The sequence below is a fragment of the Schistocerca serialis genome, chromosome 5 (genome assembly GCF_023864345.2).
Source record: "Schistocerca serialis cubense isolate TAMUIC-IGC-003099 chromosome 5, iqSchSeri2.2, whole genome shotgun sequence".
Taxonomy (NCBI): Eukaryota; Metazoa; Arthropoda; class Insecta; order Orthoptera; family Acrididae; genus Schistocerca; species Schistocerca serialis.
Window position 1 is genome coordinate 54859850 of NC_064642.1, and position 19505 is coordinate 54879354.

At 43.2% G+C, this 19505-nt stretch overlaps 1 protein-coding gene across 1 annotated transcript in view; it reads right to left on the reverse strand.

Moving 5' to 3' along the window:
- Positions 1 to 19505, reverse strand: part of LOC126481741 (puratrophin-1-like) — a 728422-nt gene that overhangs the window by 314248 nt on the left and 394669 nt on the right. Inside the window, exon 8 of the mRNA XM_050105696.1 lies at positions 17598 to 17720. Within this exon, the coding sequence (XP_049961653.1) occupies positions 17598 to 17720 (123 nt within the window). The remainder of the gene's footprint in view (positions 1 to 17597; positions 17721 to 19505) is intronic.

Genomic DNA, 19505 nt, shown 5'->3' on the forward strand with positions numbered 1-19505 from the left:
AAACCGGTAAACAGGTAGCCACACACTAATTTCGTTTTAGAAAAGCAACTCGGGAAAGTGCAGTTAAACTATTTTTCTGCATTCTCATCTTGTCCTCGGAATACTCTCTCTCCCTTTATTTTATTTCATTTCATTTTATTTCTTTATTTTTTTTAATGTTTTATAGCAATCCGTCACTGACAGAAAAATGCGTTTCGACAGGAAGCTCAAGATTTTGTTGTGGTTTTGCCTTTATTTTGCCTGATATCATCGTTACACAAAAACAGAAACTGTGGAAATTAGCCACTCTTTTTTGAAATGAGAAAGAAGTTGACTTCCCTATATCATAACGTAAATCGTTTCCTTATTATTAGGATTCACAGTCATGTAGAATATCTGAACGACAAGATTTTTCCTATTTGGCCGTTATCTGATTTTCTTTTGGATACATCACTGCAGTTTTGGATTTGTAGCCATTTGCAAGTGATTCTGCAATTGACATAGCGTATGACTTACTGCTTAATATGTTTATCTCATTTACGTGAATTACATTTGTTACTGCCGTCATTTAGCAAAAGAATAAATATCCTATTTTCTATTCGTCAACCTGTGGCGACGAGTAAGGTTCAAACACGACATATCCTGTTCCCAATATCGCTGTTGAAGACCTAAACGCCCAATATGTACTTTAGTTTTAGTGTCATTGCAGAATTATCTTCGCTTCTTCATTAAAAGTAATCACAACATGATTCACTCATTTTGTACTGTGACCTATCACACAAGTGACATTAACCCCTATATGGTCAAACAAAAAAGTAATGTACTTGGCGTATGCTACGAACCGCACAGCGTTATGTTTTCTGTTGACAGTATACCCAGTACGACGTTTCATGGCGTAAACAGCAATGCTTTAATGAAGCACTAATGCTAAGATGTGTGTGTAAATTACGTAAATGGTTACGAAGCCGAAATTGCATAGTGTATCCAGAAGGAAATCAAATGAAAGTGGAATGGCGAAATTATTATTTAACGCAATGTAAATGCTTGCAACAGTGAATGTTTCTCAACTAAATATTTTTATTTATTACCGGATATGGATTTGGAAACTTTCAGATCACTTCCGTCTCGGCTTCAGTCCGCTTCTAAAGTATCCAAATTACTGATTTTTTACGTTAATTTAGAGAAAGATGTAATGTTATCTAAATGTACACATACGAGGACATTTAATCCGCATAGGGTTCGATTCCCGGCGGGGTCAGGGATTTTCTCTGCCTCGTGATGACTGGGTGTTGTCCTTAGGTTAGTTAGGTTTAAGTAGTTCTAAGTTCTAGGGGACTGATGACCATAGATGTTAAGTCCCATAGTGCTCAGAGCCATTTGAACCATTTTTAATCCGTATATTCATATCTCCTCTTTTGGATTTCAGTTGTAGCACAAAGTAAGCTATAGTACATAAACATTTAACCTGCCGTGGTGGCCAGTGATCACACCGAACTTTTAGTTGTGTGGAATTGAGAATAAATTCCTGATATTGACTTTCGACGGTTTCCCTAAACCACTTCAGGCGAATGCCAGGGTTGTTCCTTGAGTGGGCCACGGCAGCTTCTTTTCCACATCCTCGTGCAAAGGAGCTAATGCACTGTCTCTAATGACCTCAACATCGACATCTTGCTTCCCTATTAGCATAGTCTGTATAGTTCCCACTGCTAGAAATAATACATACACTAAAAATGTACAGAACAAGTTGCTGCAATTGTTTCGTTGTCGATCCCCGAGGTGACATGCCATGTTTCGGTTAGGATATTTTAAAAATGCCTTCAAAGTAAGTAGAGTCGATGAAACACGTTGCAGGCAGTCAACATAGAACTAGGTTTTAAATGTAATCAGCACTGCGCCGGCAGGAGTGGCCGTGCGGTTCTAGGCGCTGCAGTCTGGAGCCGAGCGACCGCTACGGTCGCAGGTTCGAATCCTGCCTCGGGCATGGATGTGTGTGCTGTCCTTAGGTTAGTTAGGTTTAAGTAGTTCTAAGTTCTAGGCGACTGATGACCTCAGAAGTTAAGTGCTCAGAGCCATTTGAACCATTTTAGTCAGCACTGCGATAACTGACGTAGGATTTGAAATAATGTTGCAGCAATAAAAAGTACGGATGTCGCCCATTGAAAAGAAAGAAACGGCATGAATTATTTCGTGATCTTCCTTTGAAAATAATGTTAAGCGAGAAACAAAATCTGCAAAAGTGTCACAAATGCTCTCCCGCCCCCCCCCCCCCCCCCCGCCCTCGCTCTCACCCAGAGAGGCCTCGTGTTCACTTCTTCAATTATGTAGCCGGAGTACACACTGTCCTTTACAGTGAATATACTTCAGTAAGATCCACTACTGTGGTAGCTAACAACAGAATAATATTTACTAAGCCATGAAAAACTAAAGACCTCAAACACGGTCACCGCACGGTCGAAAAAATTTTTGTGAGCGTAACGTCGTAAATTTTGGGATAACAAATAAGACTGTTGTGCTTGAACAGTGCTACTGGATTTAGGACACTAACAAGGATTTGTGTTACAGCCAATGCCATATATTTGCGCCCGCACTTTGGACCGGTGCTGTTATTGCAGTAAAGAGCACAGATTGGAAAACTACGTTACGAGTACGTTTGGTTCCGCCTTGAACCCATCCTGGGGTGTCAAGCGAGTCTGATTGATTCGGTGGCGCCGTCGTAATGGCGCGGGATTGAATTATGGCCCTCGGGACGCGCGGTTCGTCCGACGTGTTTATCTCTGCACTGGCCAGGGGTCGGCGCCTCTGTGCGTGCCTTGCGTAATCCAGCTCCGATCGACGAATTCCTACGAACACGATAACACTCAGCATTTATCACGCATTCCATTTTGAGTAGTTCATGGCGGATGGCAGATGAGTCCATAAATGGGGGGGGGGGGGAGTGTTAATGGCAACTCCAAAATTCAAGGAAGATCGACTTAGAGTCCACCAATTCACCTACTTGAATTCCACAATTTCTCCTTCAGGTGAAATAGTGCTTATATACGTACTGGAGCACGAAAGAAAGATTACTGCTGCTACTATGGCAGGCTGTCAACATTTAAGTGAGTTTGAACTTTGTGTTACAGTCGGCGCACGAGCGATGGGACAGAGCATCTCCGAGATTGCGATGAAGTGGGTAGTTTCCCGTACGACCATTTCACGAGTGTACCATGAATTTCAGGAATACAGTAAAACATGAAATCTCCGACATCGCTGCGGCGGGAAAAAGATCCTGCAAGGACGGGACCAACGACGACTGAAGAGAATCGTTCAGCGTGACAGAAGTGCAACCCTTCCGCAAATTGCTGCAGATTTCAATGCTAGGCCATCAACCAGTATCAGCCTGAGAACCATTCAACGAAATAGCATCGATGTGGGCTTTCGGAGCCGAAGGCCCACTCCTGTACCCCTGACGACTGCACGACTCAAAGCTTTACGCCTCGCCTGGACCCTTCAACTCGTACATTGGACTGTTCATGACAGGAAACATGTTGCCTGGTTGGACGAGTCTCTTTTCAAATTGTATCGAGCTGATGGACGTGTACTTGTATGGAGACAACCTCATGAATCCATGGGCCCTACGTATCAGCAGGGGACTGTTCAAGCTGATGGAGGCTCTGTAATGGTGCGGGCCGTGTGCAGTTGGAGTGATGTGGGACTTCTCATGTATCTAGATACGACTCTGACAAGTGACACGTACGTAAGCATACGGTCTGATTACCTGCATCCATTCATGTGCATTGTGCATTCTGACGGGTTGGGCAATTCCAGTAGGACAATGCGACACCCCACACTTTTCTGAGTTTAAACACTTCTGCTGGCCAGCAAACTCCCCAGACATGAACAATATTGAGCATATCTGTGATGCCTTGCAACGTGTTGATTGAAGACATCTCCAGCCCTTCGTACTCTTACGGATTTATGGACAGCCCTGCAGGATTCATGGTGTCTATTCGCTCCAGCTCTACTTCAGACATTACTCGAGTCCATACCACGTCGTGCTGCGGCACTTCTGCGTGCGCGGGGGTCCTACACGTTACAAGGTAGGTGTACCAGTTCCTTTGGCTCTTCAGTGTATTTGGACAGAAAAGTCCTCTGCGATAAATGAGTCGAATAGTTTTGATTTTCGTTTGAACTCTTTGTTCAGTTGCTTGAGAGAAGTACAAACGAACTCTTACACTCCCTTACATACTATCGGCTCTTGTTTCGTACCAAAAACTTTATAAGAAAACCAAAGTGAGACTAAAAAAATCTTGTAATAGCAAAATGGCGAAATTAACAGGATACACGTTTTGAAATGTGTTCCGGACAAAGCTTCAATGTTAACGTTACCTTAAAAATATTTTCTGAATAACAGTACTCGCAACTGAAGCTCGCCACTTTGTATTCGTTGAACAGTTTATCGTCCTCTGTCTATCAGTATGGATATTTAAAATAAAATTTACATTTAAAAAAATGTGTTAAAATGTAGTGCTCCTCTTTAGCTCAATACTGCTATTAACTCCTACAATGACTCACTGGTATGTTCCCGAATGGGACCAAGAAAATCACAGATCTACTGCTAGTTATGGAGTAGTTGTGGAGAAAGTGCAGCTTTGGGGAAGTCGCTGAGTTAGGACATTGAGCAGCCTGATGAGCTGAATGTGAAAGCTTAGTTAATAATGGAGATATAGGCCAAAAATGTGACCGTGATATCACTGCACTTATTTGAAATACACGGAAGGGTAAAACACAATTAATCAAACAGCTATCTTGGAGAAGCATTAAACTTCTCAGAAAGGCACAAATTTCCCTGTCGTGGGTCATCCGGTCCACCTCAAGGACAGCAAAGCTATCAATAAATTTTCCATAAAATAACTGAAATCTTGAGTTTGTTTTTTTGTTAGTAATACAAGTTATCGTGATGAAATAATCGTTCCCATTGCAGTGCTTTTCAAAACGTGGTATTTAATTGTATATAGTGTGGGCAAAATAAAATTCCCCCGGAATATGTCTACAATACACTGACGCGGATTGGGATTGTTGCTGATTATCACAGGAGATGATGAAAATGGCCAGCAGTGACGTCAAAGCGGCGCTGTGCTCGATTTATCAAACAGTGAGATACATTTAGTAGCTGTGCCTGCGGGATACAGCAGTAGTGTTTAAAGTGTTCTGCTGCATCTCTTCTAGTGTGTGAGTATTATGTGAATACACTTGAGCCTTCAATTTTCCCCACAGCTAAAAATCACAAGGAGAGAGATCAGGCGAGCGCGGTGACCAGAAGATTTCACTGCCCCTGCACCCGTGAGTACGTTGACACGGTGGTGTCTGCTCTTGCTTCCACTTGCATAAAATACCCATACAGTTGTTCATCTTCTGTGAGTCCTCTTGTTCCTTAGGAAGGGTCAATCCCGCATCAGTCTTATTGCAATTACTTTCAGTGCCTGATACATTTTCCCCACCCTTTACTTCAGCTGCAGCTTCTGCATCACGAACGGAAATTGACACATAATTTTGTTTAATTTAAACACGACGGTCTACCAGCCCACTTCGGTGTTAATATCGAGCTCCTGAACGACACGTTCCATCATCGTTGAATTGGAAGGGTAAGTCCTGTCTCATGGCCAGAGTGACTGGCGGATGCCATAGCTCTCGACTTTTTCCTCTGTCGTTACGTCAAGACGTTGGTGCGCTGAATCTCCGGGGGATCTGTGGGGGATCATTGAGAGAGTGCGAAAGAACTTAATGTGTCATTGTCATGTATGCATTGAGACTGGCGGTCGCCACTTATTACCATGAGTTACGTTGTTATCACGAAGTGTACGCAGTCTACGTCCATAACACAACAAATACGCATTTCCGACCACTCGCTCCTCCTCTCAATATAATCGATTGTGGACCCATTATCACCTGTCCCAGTTTGACCCAAAAGGTTAGAGACACCCTGTACAGCAAGTATTTGAGTTTGCGATGTAATAATCGTATGTCATAAAATATGGCATTAACTGTAACTTATTGTACCTGTTCAAGGGGAATATATTATTTCCTGGCGTTACGACAAGAGGTGTTACGCGCGTAAAAGATCAGCCGCGACATTTGTTCATCTACAGACTCGCCGAGTGAAACAAATGGGCACAAGCGCTGAAGTATTACTGCGCCTGTAAGGAAGCAATACGCTTCACAGTTCGGTTAATGCGGTTGCATTGCCTTGAAGTCTGTGGCACAGTTTCGGTGCCACTCCCTCCGGAATTGCACTCTCGCTGTCTCGATACTGAAAAAAAAAAGAAACTAGGGAGCTAAGTTGTGTAAATTTAAAGCCTTTCGGACGAATTCCGCTTCAAAGGTGGTCGTCAAGGAATGAAGTGATGGTAAGGAAGAGGTTAAAGTAAAAGCGAGAACACTGATGTTGAGTTAACTACTGGAAATATTCTTCTTTCAGACCAATTACGCAACATACAGCATAATTCCGATGACAACAATCCTGATGACGATCATAATAATCTCGATTATACTTGTGACGATGGAACGGCAGTTTACTACGCCGAACGGCGGGCAGCCTTATACGCGCAGTGGCGTAGCGGGTTGCATACACAGTTACAGTAAGGGGAACACTTTCTAGAGATCTTTCAGCCTTTTCTTCAACAGCATTCTTCGTAAATCGATCGACACATGAAGTAAGTAAGAAAAAACAAATCACTGGTTTCAGGAGGATGCCAATTTATTTTCACCGAATTCTTGCTCTAATAGGTAGGTATAAATGCTACGCATTGGAGAAAGGAGTTTCACACATTGCTGGAGCATCCATAAATGGATTGAGAAACAATTCGTTCTTCGAATATCGCGAGCTTAGGAACGAGAAAAAAGTTCTCTTGAGTAAATTTCACAGAAGATTATATTTCACAAGGAAAGAAATTTGAGAAGGAGACATACCTGTTTTAGAAAGAATTATATGAAAAATAGATAGTACTGTTCTGCGATTTGTTGCAATAGTTTGGAGTGGTTTCTGTTTCAGCAACACAACTAGGGTTAAAGGTGAACAGCGTTTTGAAAAAAGAGGAATAGAGAAAATAAAACAAAAGAGAAAACCAGCGCCGGTTGATTTTATAGTGCTATGCATATTCATGACAAGAGTTTGCTGATCCAATGTTTCCGATGTTGTTTCCAGAACGTGTGTTTATTTTTTTCGCTTTCTGACCGTTCAGCATATTCATTGGAGGTGTGTGTTGACAAAAAGCTTCGAATTAATAAGTGGACCATATTGTTTATGGAAACGGGGGCGGTCCTTCCATCGTCTGCTTGTAAATTTATTTCCCAGCTCCCTAATTTATCGTAGCCTTAACTGTTTACCTCAACTTCTGAGTATGTTTAAGCACAAGTTTACAGTTATGTGATTCATAGTCTGCCTGCTTTACAAAAATTATTGAATTTTCTTCGCCCCTACAACAAACCTTAATTTTTATTCTAATACTTATAAATAAACGTCACACCGTTAGTCGATAATATGCGCCCACACAATGCTGACACAGACATGCGACAATTTCTATATCATGAAGATAACACAGTTACGAATTTTTTCGAACACCGTAACCATTCATCCTGATTCACGATTCTGTAGCAACTTACCCATTACTCGACTATTGTTTATCAAGTTATTCGTTGTATCCAAATAAGAAAGCTTTCCGAAACAAATGTCTGTAAATATGTATATTCGAAACAACATCAACAATAAGTGGCTCAAAAATGGAATAATTTATATGTGTTCACGGTGACTGAACTTAAGAAATATATAAATACGGGTTTAAATGGGTCTGGTGTACTGCAAAACATCGATTTTAAGATCTTACACACGCTAACAGAAACACATACACGCAACAGGATTTCACATTTTCATCAGGCACACATGAAAAAAAAGAGTAATACATGTCCTGTGTTCCATACATTCTTATCGTGAGTTTTTCCTAGGTTGTAAGGCAAATGCCGAGATATGAAACGCCTTCTAAATAATCCCAGCGCGAAAATTCTGGTTCCAATTCCAGTTCGCTGGCATCTTACTAAAAAGATCTGAGAGATAAAGATGCATCGAAGACCCTGTCATGTTCATTCACGAAAGGAATAAAATGCAAATTAAAAGTGATCATGTGCTGTAGTTGTTGTCCGTATTGGTGCGTCTGCTGAGAGCGGGTCTGTAATACAAGAAATATCGTGTCTGTATATGATTCCTAAACAAATGATGAACGTTAGTTGTAAGTACATAATAGTGGTATATGTCGTACGGGATCATCTTCCGCAGTCCTATAAGAGAGCAGGAATGATGACTAGCCCTTCGACTCCCACGAAAATATCCCCGTTTCTCGAACGTCCGCGTCACTGTAGATATGTAGTCACTGAGTTACTGATACCTGCTCGCAATCCGTTGCAAATTTCGATAATTACCTTTCCATACATTACTCGACGTCCCCAAAATAGCATCGTATCGGTAAATTGGTCCCCTATGTAAGTAAAAATTACAAATTTAACGTGGTTTCAAGGGCGTTATCGAAAAATTGTTACGTAGACACTCATATATACAACAATATTTACAGACAGGCCCAAGAAACTTCCATAATTGTGGCCAATGGTGTGACAACGGTTCGGACTGGACAAACAAGCAATGGAAATGTTTGTAAAATAATTCGAAACCGCTTTCTTGATGACAAAGTTTTACGAAATGTAGCGGTACGTTTAGTAAAAGTCATCGTCAGGTTTTTTAGGATCGTTATTTAAGATAGGAAATGCTTGACTTTTTTGTTTACGACGCGAAAAATGATTTTTATAGTTTGTTAACTCACTCACGCTGCACCATCCAGCCACTATAGTGGTGTGCAAGTCAGAAGTTGTCAGTTTCATGCTTCCTGCGCGAGGAGGGACGGCGAATACTTTGTGGCTTTACCAGTGTGTTCCCTGTCTCTGTGCCACGCCACACACTCCAGCCGCTGCCTACCGTGGCAACTGCCAACGCTGCGGCGAGCCCCACCTTGGACCACTGTTTCTGTTGCTGACAATTTGTACATTCCGGAAACTGTGGATGTAGCTTCTTAACGTAATACTTGTCATGTTTGTTTTATTACACCCGTAATAAAAACCAGTGGCCAAGTGCATTTACTAAACCTAATCTAATGAGAAAATAAACGCCAAACGTTACACGTCCACTAGAAAAAGCACTGACAAGCAGAGCAAGAGGACACTGGCTGCAGAGTAACGTGGCACACTTCCACTTTCCACCGCACACCTCTTCACCAACCGTTCCTCACGTGCTTTCCACTATTGCACAAATCACGGCAACGTCAATCTACAGCCAATCATGAATATCTACGCCGATAAATGCGAAAAATACTCTTCTCAAATTTGCATCACAGGCTGCACACAGTGCGTGGAATAAGGCCTCCGCAAGAGGGCCGATACGTGGGATCGGGAGAATTTGACATAAAAGACGCCCGCGTGGGGTAGCCGCAAGGTCTGTGGCGCCTTGCCACGGTTCGCGCGGCTCATCCAGTCGAAGGTTCGAGTCCTTCCTCGGCCATGGGTGTGTGTGTGTGTGTGTGTGTGTGTGTGTGTGTGTGTGTGTGTGCTGTCCTTAGCGTAATTAAGTTAGATTACGTAGCGTGTAAGCGTAGGGTCCAATGACCTCAGCAGTTCGGTCCCATAGGAACCACCACGTAAAAGACGTTGCACCAAAACACAACTTTAGACATTACCTACAAAATAATTGTTTCGGTGATATGCTTGGAGAAATATTTCATGGAATTCTTACTTCGTGAGATTTGTAAGTAAATTCCAGCTTTCAACGACTTGCTCTGTCGCCATCGTCAGAAGTTACCTATCGTAGTAATTGGCCGTGTTATACTTTCGTATTTAGTTGGCCGAATTATGTTATCGAAATGTCACAAGGTCACGGAAACGGAAGGAATAACATTGGTTCTCCATATTCTCGGGGCAGTGGCTGATTTCTTTAAGGAGGATTTCGAAGAAGAAGCGTTCATCCTACTTCTTTGGATATGCTGACGACGCTTTCTTTATCTTGACACACGGGACGGAGTCTCTTCAATAGTTCATTGATTATATGAATGGGTTCAGGAGGGTAATACGGAACGCCGTGCTGGATCCCAACGGCCTCGTATCACTAGCAGTCGAGATGACAGGCATCTTATCCGTATGGCTGTAACGGATCGTGCAGCCACGTCTCGATCCCTGAGTCAACAGATGGGGATGTTTGCAAGACAACAACCATCTGCACGAACAGTTCGACGACGTTTGCGGCAGCGTGGAGTATCAGCTCGGAGACCATGGCTGTGGTTACCCTTGTCGCTGCATCACAGACAGGAGCGCCTGCGATGGAATACGAAACGACGAATCTGGGTGCACGAATGGCAAAACGTCATTTTTTCGGGTGAATCCAGGTTCTGTTTACAGCGTCATGATGGTCGCATCTGTGATTGGGGACATCGCGGTGAACGCACACTGGAAGCGTGTATTCGACAACGCCATACTGGCGTATCAGCCGGCGTGATGGTATGGTGTGCCACTGATTACACGTCTCGGTCACCTTCTGTTCGCATTGACGGCACTTTGAACAGTGGACGTTACATTTCACATGTGTTACGACCCGTGGCTCTACCCTTCATTCGAGCCCTGCGAAACCCTACATTTCAGCAGGATAATGCACGACCGCATTTGCAGGTCCTGTACGGGCATTTCTGGATACAGAAAATGTTCGACTGCTGCCCTGGCCAGCACATTCTCCAGATCTCTCACCAACTGAAAACGTCTGATCAATGGTGGCCGAGCAACTGGCTCGTCACAATACGCCAGTCACTACTCTTGATAAACTGTGGTATCGTGTTGAAGCTGCATGGGCAGCTGTATCTGTACAAGCCATCCAAGCACTGTTTGACTGAATGCCCAGGCGTATCAAGGCCGTTATTACGGCCAGAGGTGGTTGTTCTGGGCCCTGATTTCTCAGAATCTATGCACCCAAATTGGGTGAAAATGTAATCACAAGTCAGTTCTAGAATAATACACTCCTGGAAATTGAAATAAGAACACCGTGAATTCATTGTCCCAGGAAGGGGAAACTTTATTGACACATTCCTGGGGTCAGATACATCACATGATCACACTGACAGAACCACAGGCACATAGACACAGGCAACAGAGCATGCACAATGTCGGCACTAGTACAGTGTATATCCACCTTTCGCAGCAATGCAGGCTGCTATTCTCCCATGGAGACGATCGTAGAGATGCTGGATGTAGTCCTGTGGAACGGCTTGCCATGCCATTTCCACCTGGCGCCTCAGTTGGACCAGCGTTCGTGCTGGACGTGCAGACCGCGTGAGACGACGCTTCATCCAGTCCCAAACATGCTCAATGGGGGACAGATCCGGAGATCTTGCTGGCCAGGGTAGTTGGCTTACACCTTCTAGAGCACGTTGGGTGGCACGGGATACATGCGGACGTGCATTGTCCTGTTGGAACAGCAAGTTCCCTTGCCGGTCTAGGAATGGTAGAACGATGGGTTCGATGACGGTTTGGATGTGCCGTGCACTATTCAGTGTCCCCTCGACGATCACCAGTGGTGTACGGCCAGTGTAGGAGATCGCTCCCCACACCATGATGCCGGGTGTTGGCCCTGTGTGCCTCGGTCGTATGCAGTCCTGATTGTGGCGCTCACCTGCACGGCGCCAAACACGCATACGACCATCATTGGCACCAAGGCAGAAGCGACTCTCATCGCTGAAGACGACACGTCTCCATTCGTCCCTCCATTCACGCCTGTCGCGACACCACTGGAGGCGGGCTGCACGATGTTGGGGCGTGAGCGGAAGACGGCCTAACGGTGTGCGGGACCGTAGCCCAGCTTCATGGAGACGGTTGCGAATGGTCCTCGCCGATACCCCAGGAGCAACAGTGTCCCTAATTTGCTGGGAAGTGGCGGTGCGGTCCCCTACGGCACTGCGTAGGATCCTACGGTCTTGGCGTGCATCCGTGCGTCGCTGCGGTCCGGTCCCAGGTCGACGGGCACGTGCACCTTCCGCCGACCACTGGCGACAACATCGATGTACTGTGGAGACCTCACGTCCCACGTGTTGAGCAATTCGACGGTACGTCCACCCGGCCTCCCGCATTCCCACTATACGCCCTCGCTCAAAGTCCGTCAACTGCACATACGGTTCACGTCCACGCTGTCGCGGCATGCTACCAGTGTTAAAGACTGCGATGGAGCTCCGTATGCCACGGCAAACTGGCTGACACTGACGGCGGCGGTGCACAAATGCTGCGCAGCTAGCGCCATTCGACGGCCAACACCGCGGTTCCTGGTGTGTCCGCTGTGCCGTGCGTGTGATCATTGCTTGTACAGCCCTCTCGCAGTGTCCGGAGCAAGTATGGTGGGTCTGACACACCGGTGTCAATGTGTTCTTTTTTCCATTTCCAGGAGTGTATATTTGTCCAATGAATACCCGTTTATCATCTGCATTTCTTCTTGGTGTAACAATTTTAATGGCCAGTAGTATATGTTATCGAAATATCACGAGGTCACGGGAACGGAAGGAATAACATTGGTTCTCCATATTCTCGGGGCAGTGGCTGATTCCTTTAAGGAGGATTTCGAAGAAGAAGCGTGCATCTTACTTCTTTGGATATGCTGACGACACTTTCATTATCTGGGCACACGGGACGGAGTCTCTTCACTAGTTCATTGATTATATGAATGGTATGGTCACCAATATCAAGTTGAGCGCCGATGTGGAGAGAGAAGGAAAATTACAATTTTTAGATGTTTTCCTTCAACGAAAATCAATTAGGCGTCTCGGCCACCTCAGTGCGCAAACCTTTCATCATCCAGCCAAATACACTTATACGGTTAGCTAAAACTGTTTCTTTCGAGGACCACCCGGAATCCGCGGTCAAATATATGAAAAAGGAGTTCCGGAAGAACGGCTATATTGAACGAGATATTAAAAATAATGGTCTCTATGAAATGAAAACACGCAGCTAGTCATTCACTACAAGATGTTTAGCCTACTGCACTCTGTCGATGGGACGTTAAACTTCCTTCCTTCCTTGCTGTATCACTCCTTCCTTTCTTCGGGTCTACAACAAGTAAAAATTACATAGATGCTGCACCAATAAGATACTCTTCTTCTCAGAGCGCCTTGAATTTATGAAAGTCCTTGTGAAACGGTAGCAGCTACATGCCAGGCTGTACTTACGACTTCAGAACGCTGCTCAGAGGACCGAAGCCCATTAAATATCGCGAGTACGATCAGAAATGTTGCGAAACACAGCCTCACAAAGAAACATTAGATTACGTTTGATAAAACTAAAATCTTGAAAATTTCTGGCAGATTAAAAGTACGTGCCAGACAGAGACTGGAACGCTGGAAACCTGAGACTACGAAAAAATCTGACGCGTCAAGAGTTCCGAGAAATATGTATCCATATACAAAATGTGTTTCTCTACTGAAGCCTTATTCAACTCTTTAGCGCCAGGACAAGGTATTCACGTTGAAATGAAAGATGGTGAAGTACAGGGGTCTACATTTCCCGCGCACGAGACCTGCCCCGGTTTCATACGCCCACAGTCCGTGACGGCGCTGTGAGAACGGCGGCACCATTTATACCGCTGCCGACTCACGTGTCAGCGCTGTGCACTCACTGCCACGTGCTCTCCCTGCCACGTGGGCTCCTCGCACGTGTCGCGCGCGTCGCCGGCCACCAGTCCGAACACGCGGATACATCACGTTTGCCGTAGCATTCGCTGTTGAAAGTCAATCGGATCACGAGTTTCTCTATAAATGGCACTCCAAGCTTACAGTGCCGATCCTTTTCCTTCAAAAACAGAGCGTCCGAGATCTTTCGGGCAAAAAGAGGTTTCGGAAAAAACCTGTAAGCACGGACAGGAAGGGAGGTTAGGCTTTATCGGTTCGTCGACGACGTCACTACAGACGCAGCACAGCTCCGACTAAACGGAGATTGAAAGGGACAGTCGGCTGTGTCTTTTTCAAAGGCACAGTCGGAATACGTCTCACTTGATTTGAGCGGACGACGACCTAGGCCGGCGCAGTTTGACAGGAATTTGAACCACACTTCTGCCGCATGCGAGTCGTGCGTTCAGACATTAAGGTACAATTTCAGTGGTGAAGCTCACATTGCCTGGAATCTGGGAGAAGCTGGAGGTAATGACGTCTGCTTCACAAGTTTTAATGGGAAACACAGCGTAGTATTAATATCGCTGCACAGAACTCTCAATAATAAATAATTCTTTTGTTTGACATTTCTTTTTTTTCGATGTTGCGTAAGTTCGCTGATACAATACATATAATATTGCTAGTGCGTAAACAACTCTTAACTAAAGAAACAGGAAGGATAATGCATATGGATCTCCCTGGCAGATTAAAAATGTGTGCACACAGTTTTAATCAGCCAGGAAGTTTCATATCAACGCGCTCTCCGCTGCAGAGCGAAAAATTCGTTCAGGATAACGGACGTTTTTATACAACAGTTTTTCATTATTGAGATGATATACGTAAATATTTTAGAACTCGTGTTTTTCATGAAAATTCTTTTTACTATTTTCACAGTGAGGAATGCTATGGTTTCTAACATCTTTTTTATGAACTACTAAGGAAGAACACATTTTACTCCGACAGTATAATGCAATTCACCCACTTCTTTGAAACTTCCGTCCTTTTCCAGTTTTTGGTACCCTGAAGAGCTTCTGCAGCTGACAGTGACTGACAGGCTTCCCGATTCCGTGCTTTGATTTTATTTTCTTTGTAGGATGCTGTTCATACACTATAAATTCGATACGTCCTCTAAAATTCTACCTTACTTAAGTCAGTCCACCGGCAGGACAACTTTTGTCTGAAGTACCGCTGACTAGGAAGGAAAAATGAGCTGTTAAGGAAAAATGAGCTGTTTATGATGATTTTTTTTAACAAAAGAACTACTTTGTATTTTAAATAATAGTGCAACTAGCACTCACGCTCTGACTGTTCCGTACAATCTTAATTATGTGTATGTATAGTTAGTTCATCTATAGGATTTGATGAGTGATTTTGCGAATATCAAAATATGTGATATAAATGGTCGTATTTTCTGACGACACTGACTTAGAAGCTTAAATTTTTTGTACAGCCAAGCGATTGTAGACGTTAGTATTTGACATAAATTTCAGCTGGATGCTTTTCCGTGTCCCTGAGAAAAATGGGTCTTAACAGACGGGCAGATATACGCACAGCAGAGTGGTCTTACAAAAGTTCAATTTCTACCTATTGAGCTACGGAGTCTTAAAAAATTAATTTTTTTCTTATGTTACTCAAATTGGGAACAATAACGGAAATTTATTTTCTCTCTATAAAATTAGTATAGATTTTTGTACTCCATTTGTTAGCCCACAGAAGATCTGTTTCTTGTCACCACGTCGGCCCAAGAATGACGGTATTCTGATTAAATGTCAAAATCTTGTCTCCTACCAAAAACAAACCATTTTCAAGACAAAATGTGTTCACTTTTGAGAGATCATTTCAACGGAACTAACATTGTACCATATTCCGGTGAACAAATGTGCAATCGAACTCGCTGTTTTCAGTTTTGAGCAAATTTTCTTCAGTGTGAAAATGACAACTCTCGAGAAAAATGCCTTGCACAGTAAGTCTCGGACACCACAGACATTATAGTCGCTCTTCTGTATCGTGGTCAAATTTTTTGTAGCGGGTACATTAAGCTTTAGAAACGATGTAGGTGACTTTATAGGCAACACTACGTAAATGGATAATGATGCGCATTAGACTAAGCCGAAGCAGAGCTGCAGTAATGTACAACATCGTGTGTAAGTTGTTTAGAGATCATCAAAAAATAAAAGAAACGTACCTATGTTTCTGTGTCCCGCTTGCGTAATCGGCAAACTTGTCTACTGTGCCATACATTGCCGCCAGTGATTGAAATATAGTTCCGAAAGACTGTAAAGAAATAATCTGTTGCAACTACGTACAGATAAAGAACTCTGCGCCTGTGATTCCCTTTACTCAACGAACGTATGTGTTCTGCGGGTAGCGGTCGCGCAGGCGAAGCCAGCAGAGGCAAATGAAAACTGACTGTCCATAAGAGCTCAATCTTCATCAGCACAACTATCTTACTGCACAGTTAACTTATTTGATACGCTAGTCACCGCAACGGCTGCTGTGTGGCATAACGGTCCTTCTCATTTTCTGTGTCATAGTATGATTCAGTACATGACACGCAATTGGAGGAAATGTACGATGTTTCTAAAGCCACGTAAGTAGTAATGTTTGACTTAGTGTACAAGAAAAAGAGAAAGAACGTTAAAGTTTAAAGTTTCGTGGACACCGAGGTCATTAGAGATGGGACACAGACTCGGAATCGACACGGCTGCGGATGGAAATCAGCCATGCCGTAGGCGCACTTCGCCTCTTCTTCCGGTTTCTTTCTGTAAAATAGTAATAATACTCTGTGACACTTCAAAAGTTTGGGCGACAGAATAAAAGTAACGCCTTCTGGAGGGATTAAAAAACGTAGATGAAGCAGTTAGCTATTGTTATACTTCTATGTTACTGAAAAATATGCAATAGGATTTTATAAAAAAAAAGATACTAACCTACTTCTAAATATTAACTTAACAGTGGATGTCAGAGAACAAAGTCCGTGAAATTTCTGGGGTGATACACATTTATATTTCGTACATCATTTGTATGAAGCAGCTTGTTGTTTCCTAGCAGTTGAAGAAGAAACTACGGAACTACAAAACAACAGTAGTAAAGATGTGATAACGGAGATAAATAGCATTTGACATTTTATTTTCTTTCCCATAACTCCCAGTGGTTACCTTCTTTACAAAAAGGGTTGCGGAGGAGGTGATGTATTTTGCTTTTATAAAGCGGACAGAAAAACGACTGGAAATTATGTTGGCGATAATTCTCGAAATTCCTTGGAAATTCTGGCATCTTCTTTCACACAGAATCGCTTAGAGGAAAGAGGAGTTCACAGAATTCAATTCGACGGAGCATTTTCTGTGACGAAAGCCACGTTAATTTAATGAAAAAGAACAGGTACAAATTTATATCTACAGTTAAATGTTTCCGTCACACGACTAATGCTTAGCCACAAACTTCTTATTTTTTTTTCCTAATAAGGTTTTGTCGGATCGAATACCTGGCCGTTTTAAGAAGTGACTGTAAACATCCGATTCACATGTTCTATCTCAGTTATGAGAAGTAGTTTTCCAAAGATGTTAGATATTCTTTTAATTAGCAGGATATACTACTTCTCATTCGAACCGAAAAACTGTTAATATTGTTTTCAGTTCAGCGTTAATTATAGCACAATGCTAGTGAAGATTTCTAGCACTAATTTAAAGACGTACCGATAGAAAATACTCTGTCTTCATATGTTGCATGAGACGAAATAAACGGCTGGGTGCTATTAAGTGTGTCACATGAAAATTAAGATTGGGGAAGTATTCACCTGCGCTGCAGCATTTCGTCAGTTAAAGGTAAAACTGTAGCTGTATAGATAAGAACTTGCTGTCAGAGAGTACTCACCATGGAGATGAAGTAGAACTTCTCGAAGTCGTTCTCCTGCTCCTTGATGGCGGGCAGGCTGGTAGCCAGCTGGGAGTGTCGGCGTAGCGTCTCCTCCCCCTTCTGGCACAGCCACGACAGTACCTGCAGCCGACACATGTGTGAATGTAATGCGGACGCGAGATCAGCGGATAATGAAGGAGTGGGATACAAACATTTAATAATACACTTCACAGAATAGACGGATGACATGAATGATAGTGTCTGCCCATGGAAGAGACTGCAAGAAAAGTGAGACAGTTTAACACTAGATACGTCATCGTGAGCAGTAAGGGACGGCTATGGCACCCCCCTTCCATGTGGTTCAACAGCACCTGTGCCCCTACTTGCAATGAAAAACTCGATTATTGCTTTTCGGAAACAAATATGTTGAGAAGCGTGACTTGTGTACAGTTACAAGAATTATACCTGGAAAACAGCAAATAGCCTTAAATATGCTACAGAAAATTTTATTTATGTTGTGTACATGGTTCCGCGTAGTCAGCGCGTACACAACTTTCCCAATAGAACGCGCCCCGCTAAGCACAACAGCGCAGGCGCAGCGCTCGTCCGTCTCCGCACTACGAGATGGCGCTGTCTTAGAGACGGACCAAATTCTGCTTCCGCCGATCCGCGTATTAATATGTCTCGCAGCCAATGAGATTGCTGCTAACGTAGAACCTTTTCTCCTCGCGGATCACACTCGCGCAGTGATACCTGAACGCTCGAGGTATTATAACGAGTGTACAGACCTCCAATCAGTCAGTCTGCATTAGTCTGTAGTCAAGTTCCAGTCTGCGCCTAATAAGATTATCATATTCCTGTACATAGCCATGAAGAGAAATGAACAGACACTTTGTCAAGTATCAGAGATATGTGAGAATAAGATTAACGTACCAAGACCAAGGAACTTCAGATTGTCAATTGTAAATAGCATCGAGAATCAAGTTAAGTAAGGTTTATGATTGTTATTATTTTAATAAATGTGTGTGAAAATTAATCAAGTTTTGTTTGAAGATGGTCACCGTCAATCTACTACTGTAAGCGTGCAAGTGGCATTTCTATCGTCTGACCTAACGGCAGACGATAAACACGCCACGATAAGACCACGAGACATATTGCTGACACTCGCCTACTTCGTTAGAGCGAAAAGTCAAATAATCTGATGGTGTGTGTACCGAAGGTCTTACAGTATGCACACCACAGTTAACATTTACACTTTATCTGTATTTTTTTTTTTCAAATCTATACTTATATGGCATCTACAGCTTTTCAAGATGGTAGCTTGCTTTGTGCTCGTTAAATGTTTGGATTATAACTGTAATACAGCTACTAATTTTAGAATGGTACTTGTTAATCCGATAATTAGTTAAGACACAGTGCACGCACGAACACAGTAAAATTTGGAAACCTACAATAGATATATTCGACGATTGCGTCGCTCAGGAACATTTACCACGTAAGTTTCTGCCAAATTATACAGAGTATAACAGGTGTAAGTGAAAATATTTCTACTGGGGACAGAACGGTGTTCTGAACAACATTACACCAGTATTTTCGTCATTTGCGACAAGCCATTTTACCTATTTTCCCCTGGGCAGCAGCTCAGGTGTTGAAATGTGTATCCGTGGACGAAAAGTGGTTAGTCTATACTAACAGGGGCAGTTCACTTAGTGGTGCAATTATGATCGTGCAGGAAATATCAGGTAGTAAATTATGTAACGGTTTCGAAGGAAAACTATTCAGCACATAGAAAAATAACCAACTCACTGATGTGTACACATATCAGGGTACCACATATAAAATTATATAAAATTGTGTGCATTTGTACCAATTACACCCTGCATATGCATGAAATTTAAGACCATTTCCAGTATGATTACTCAAATT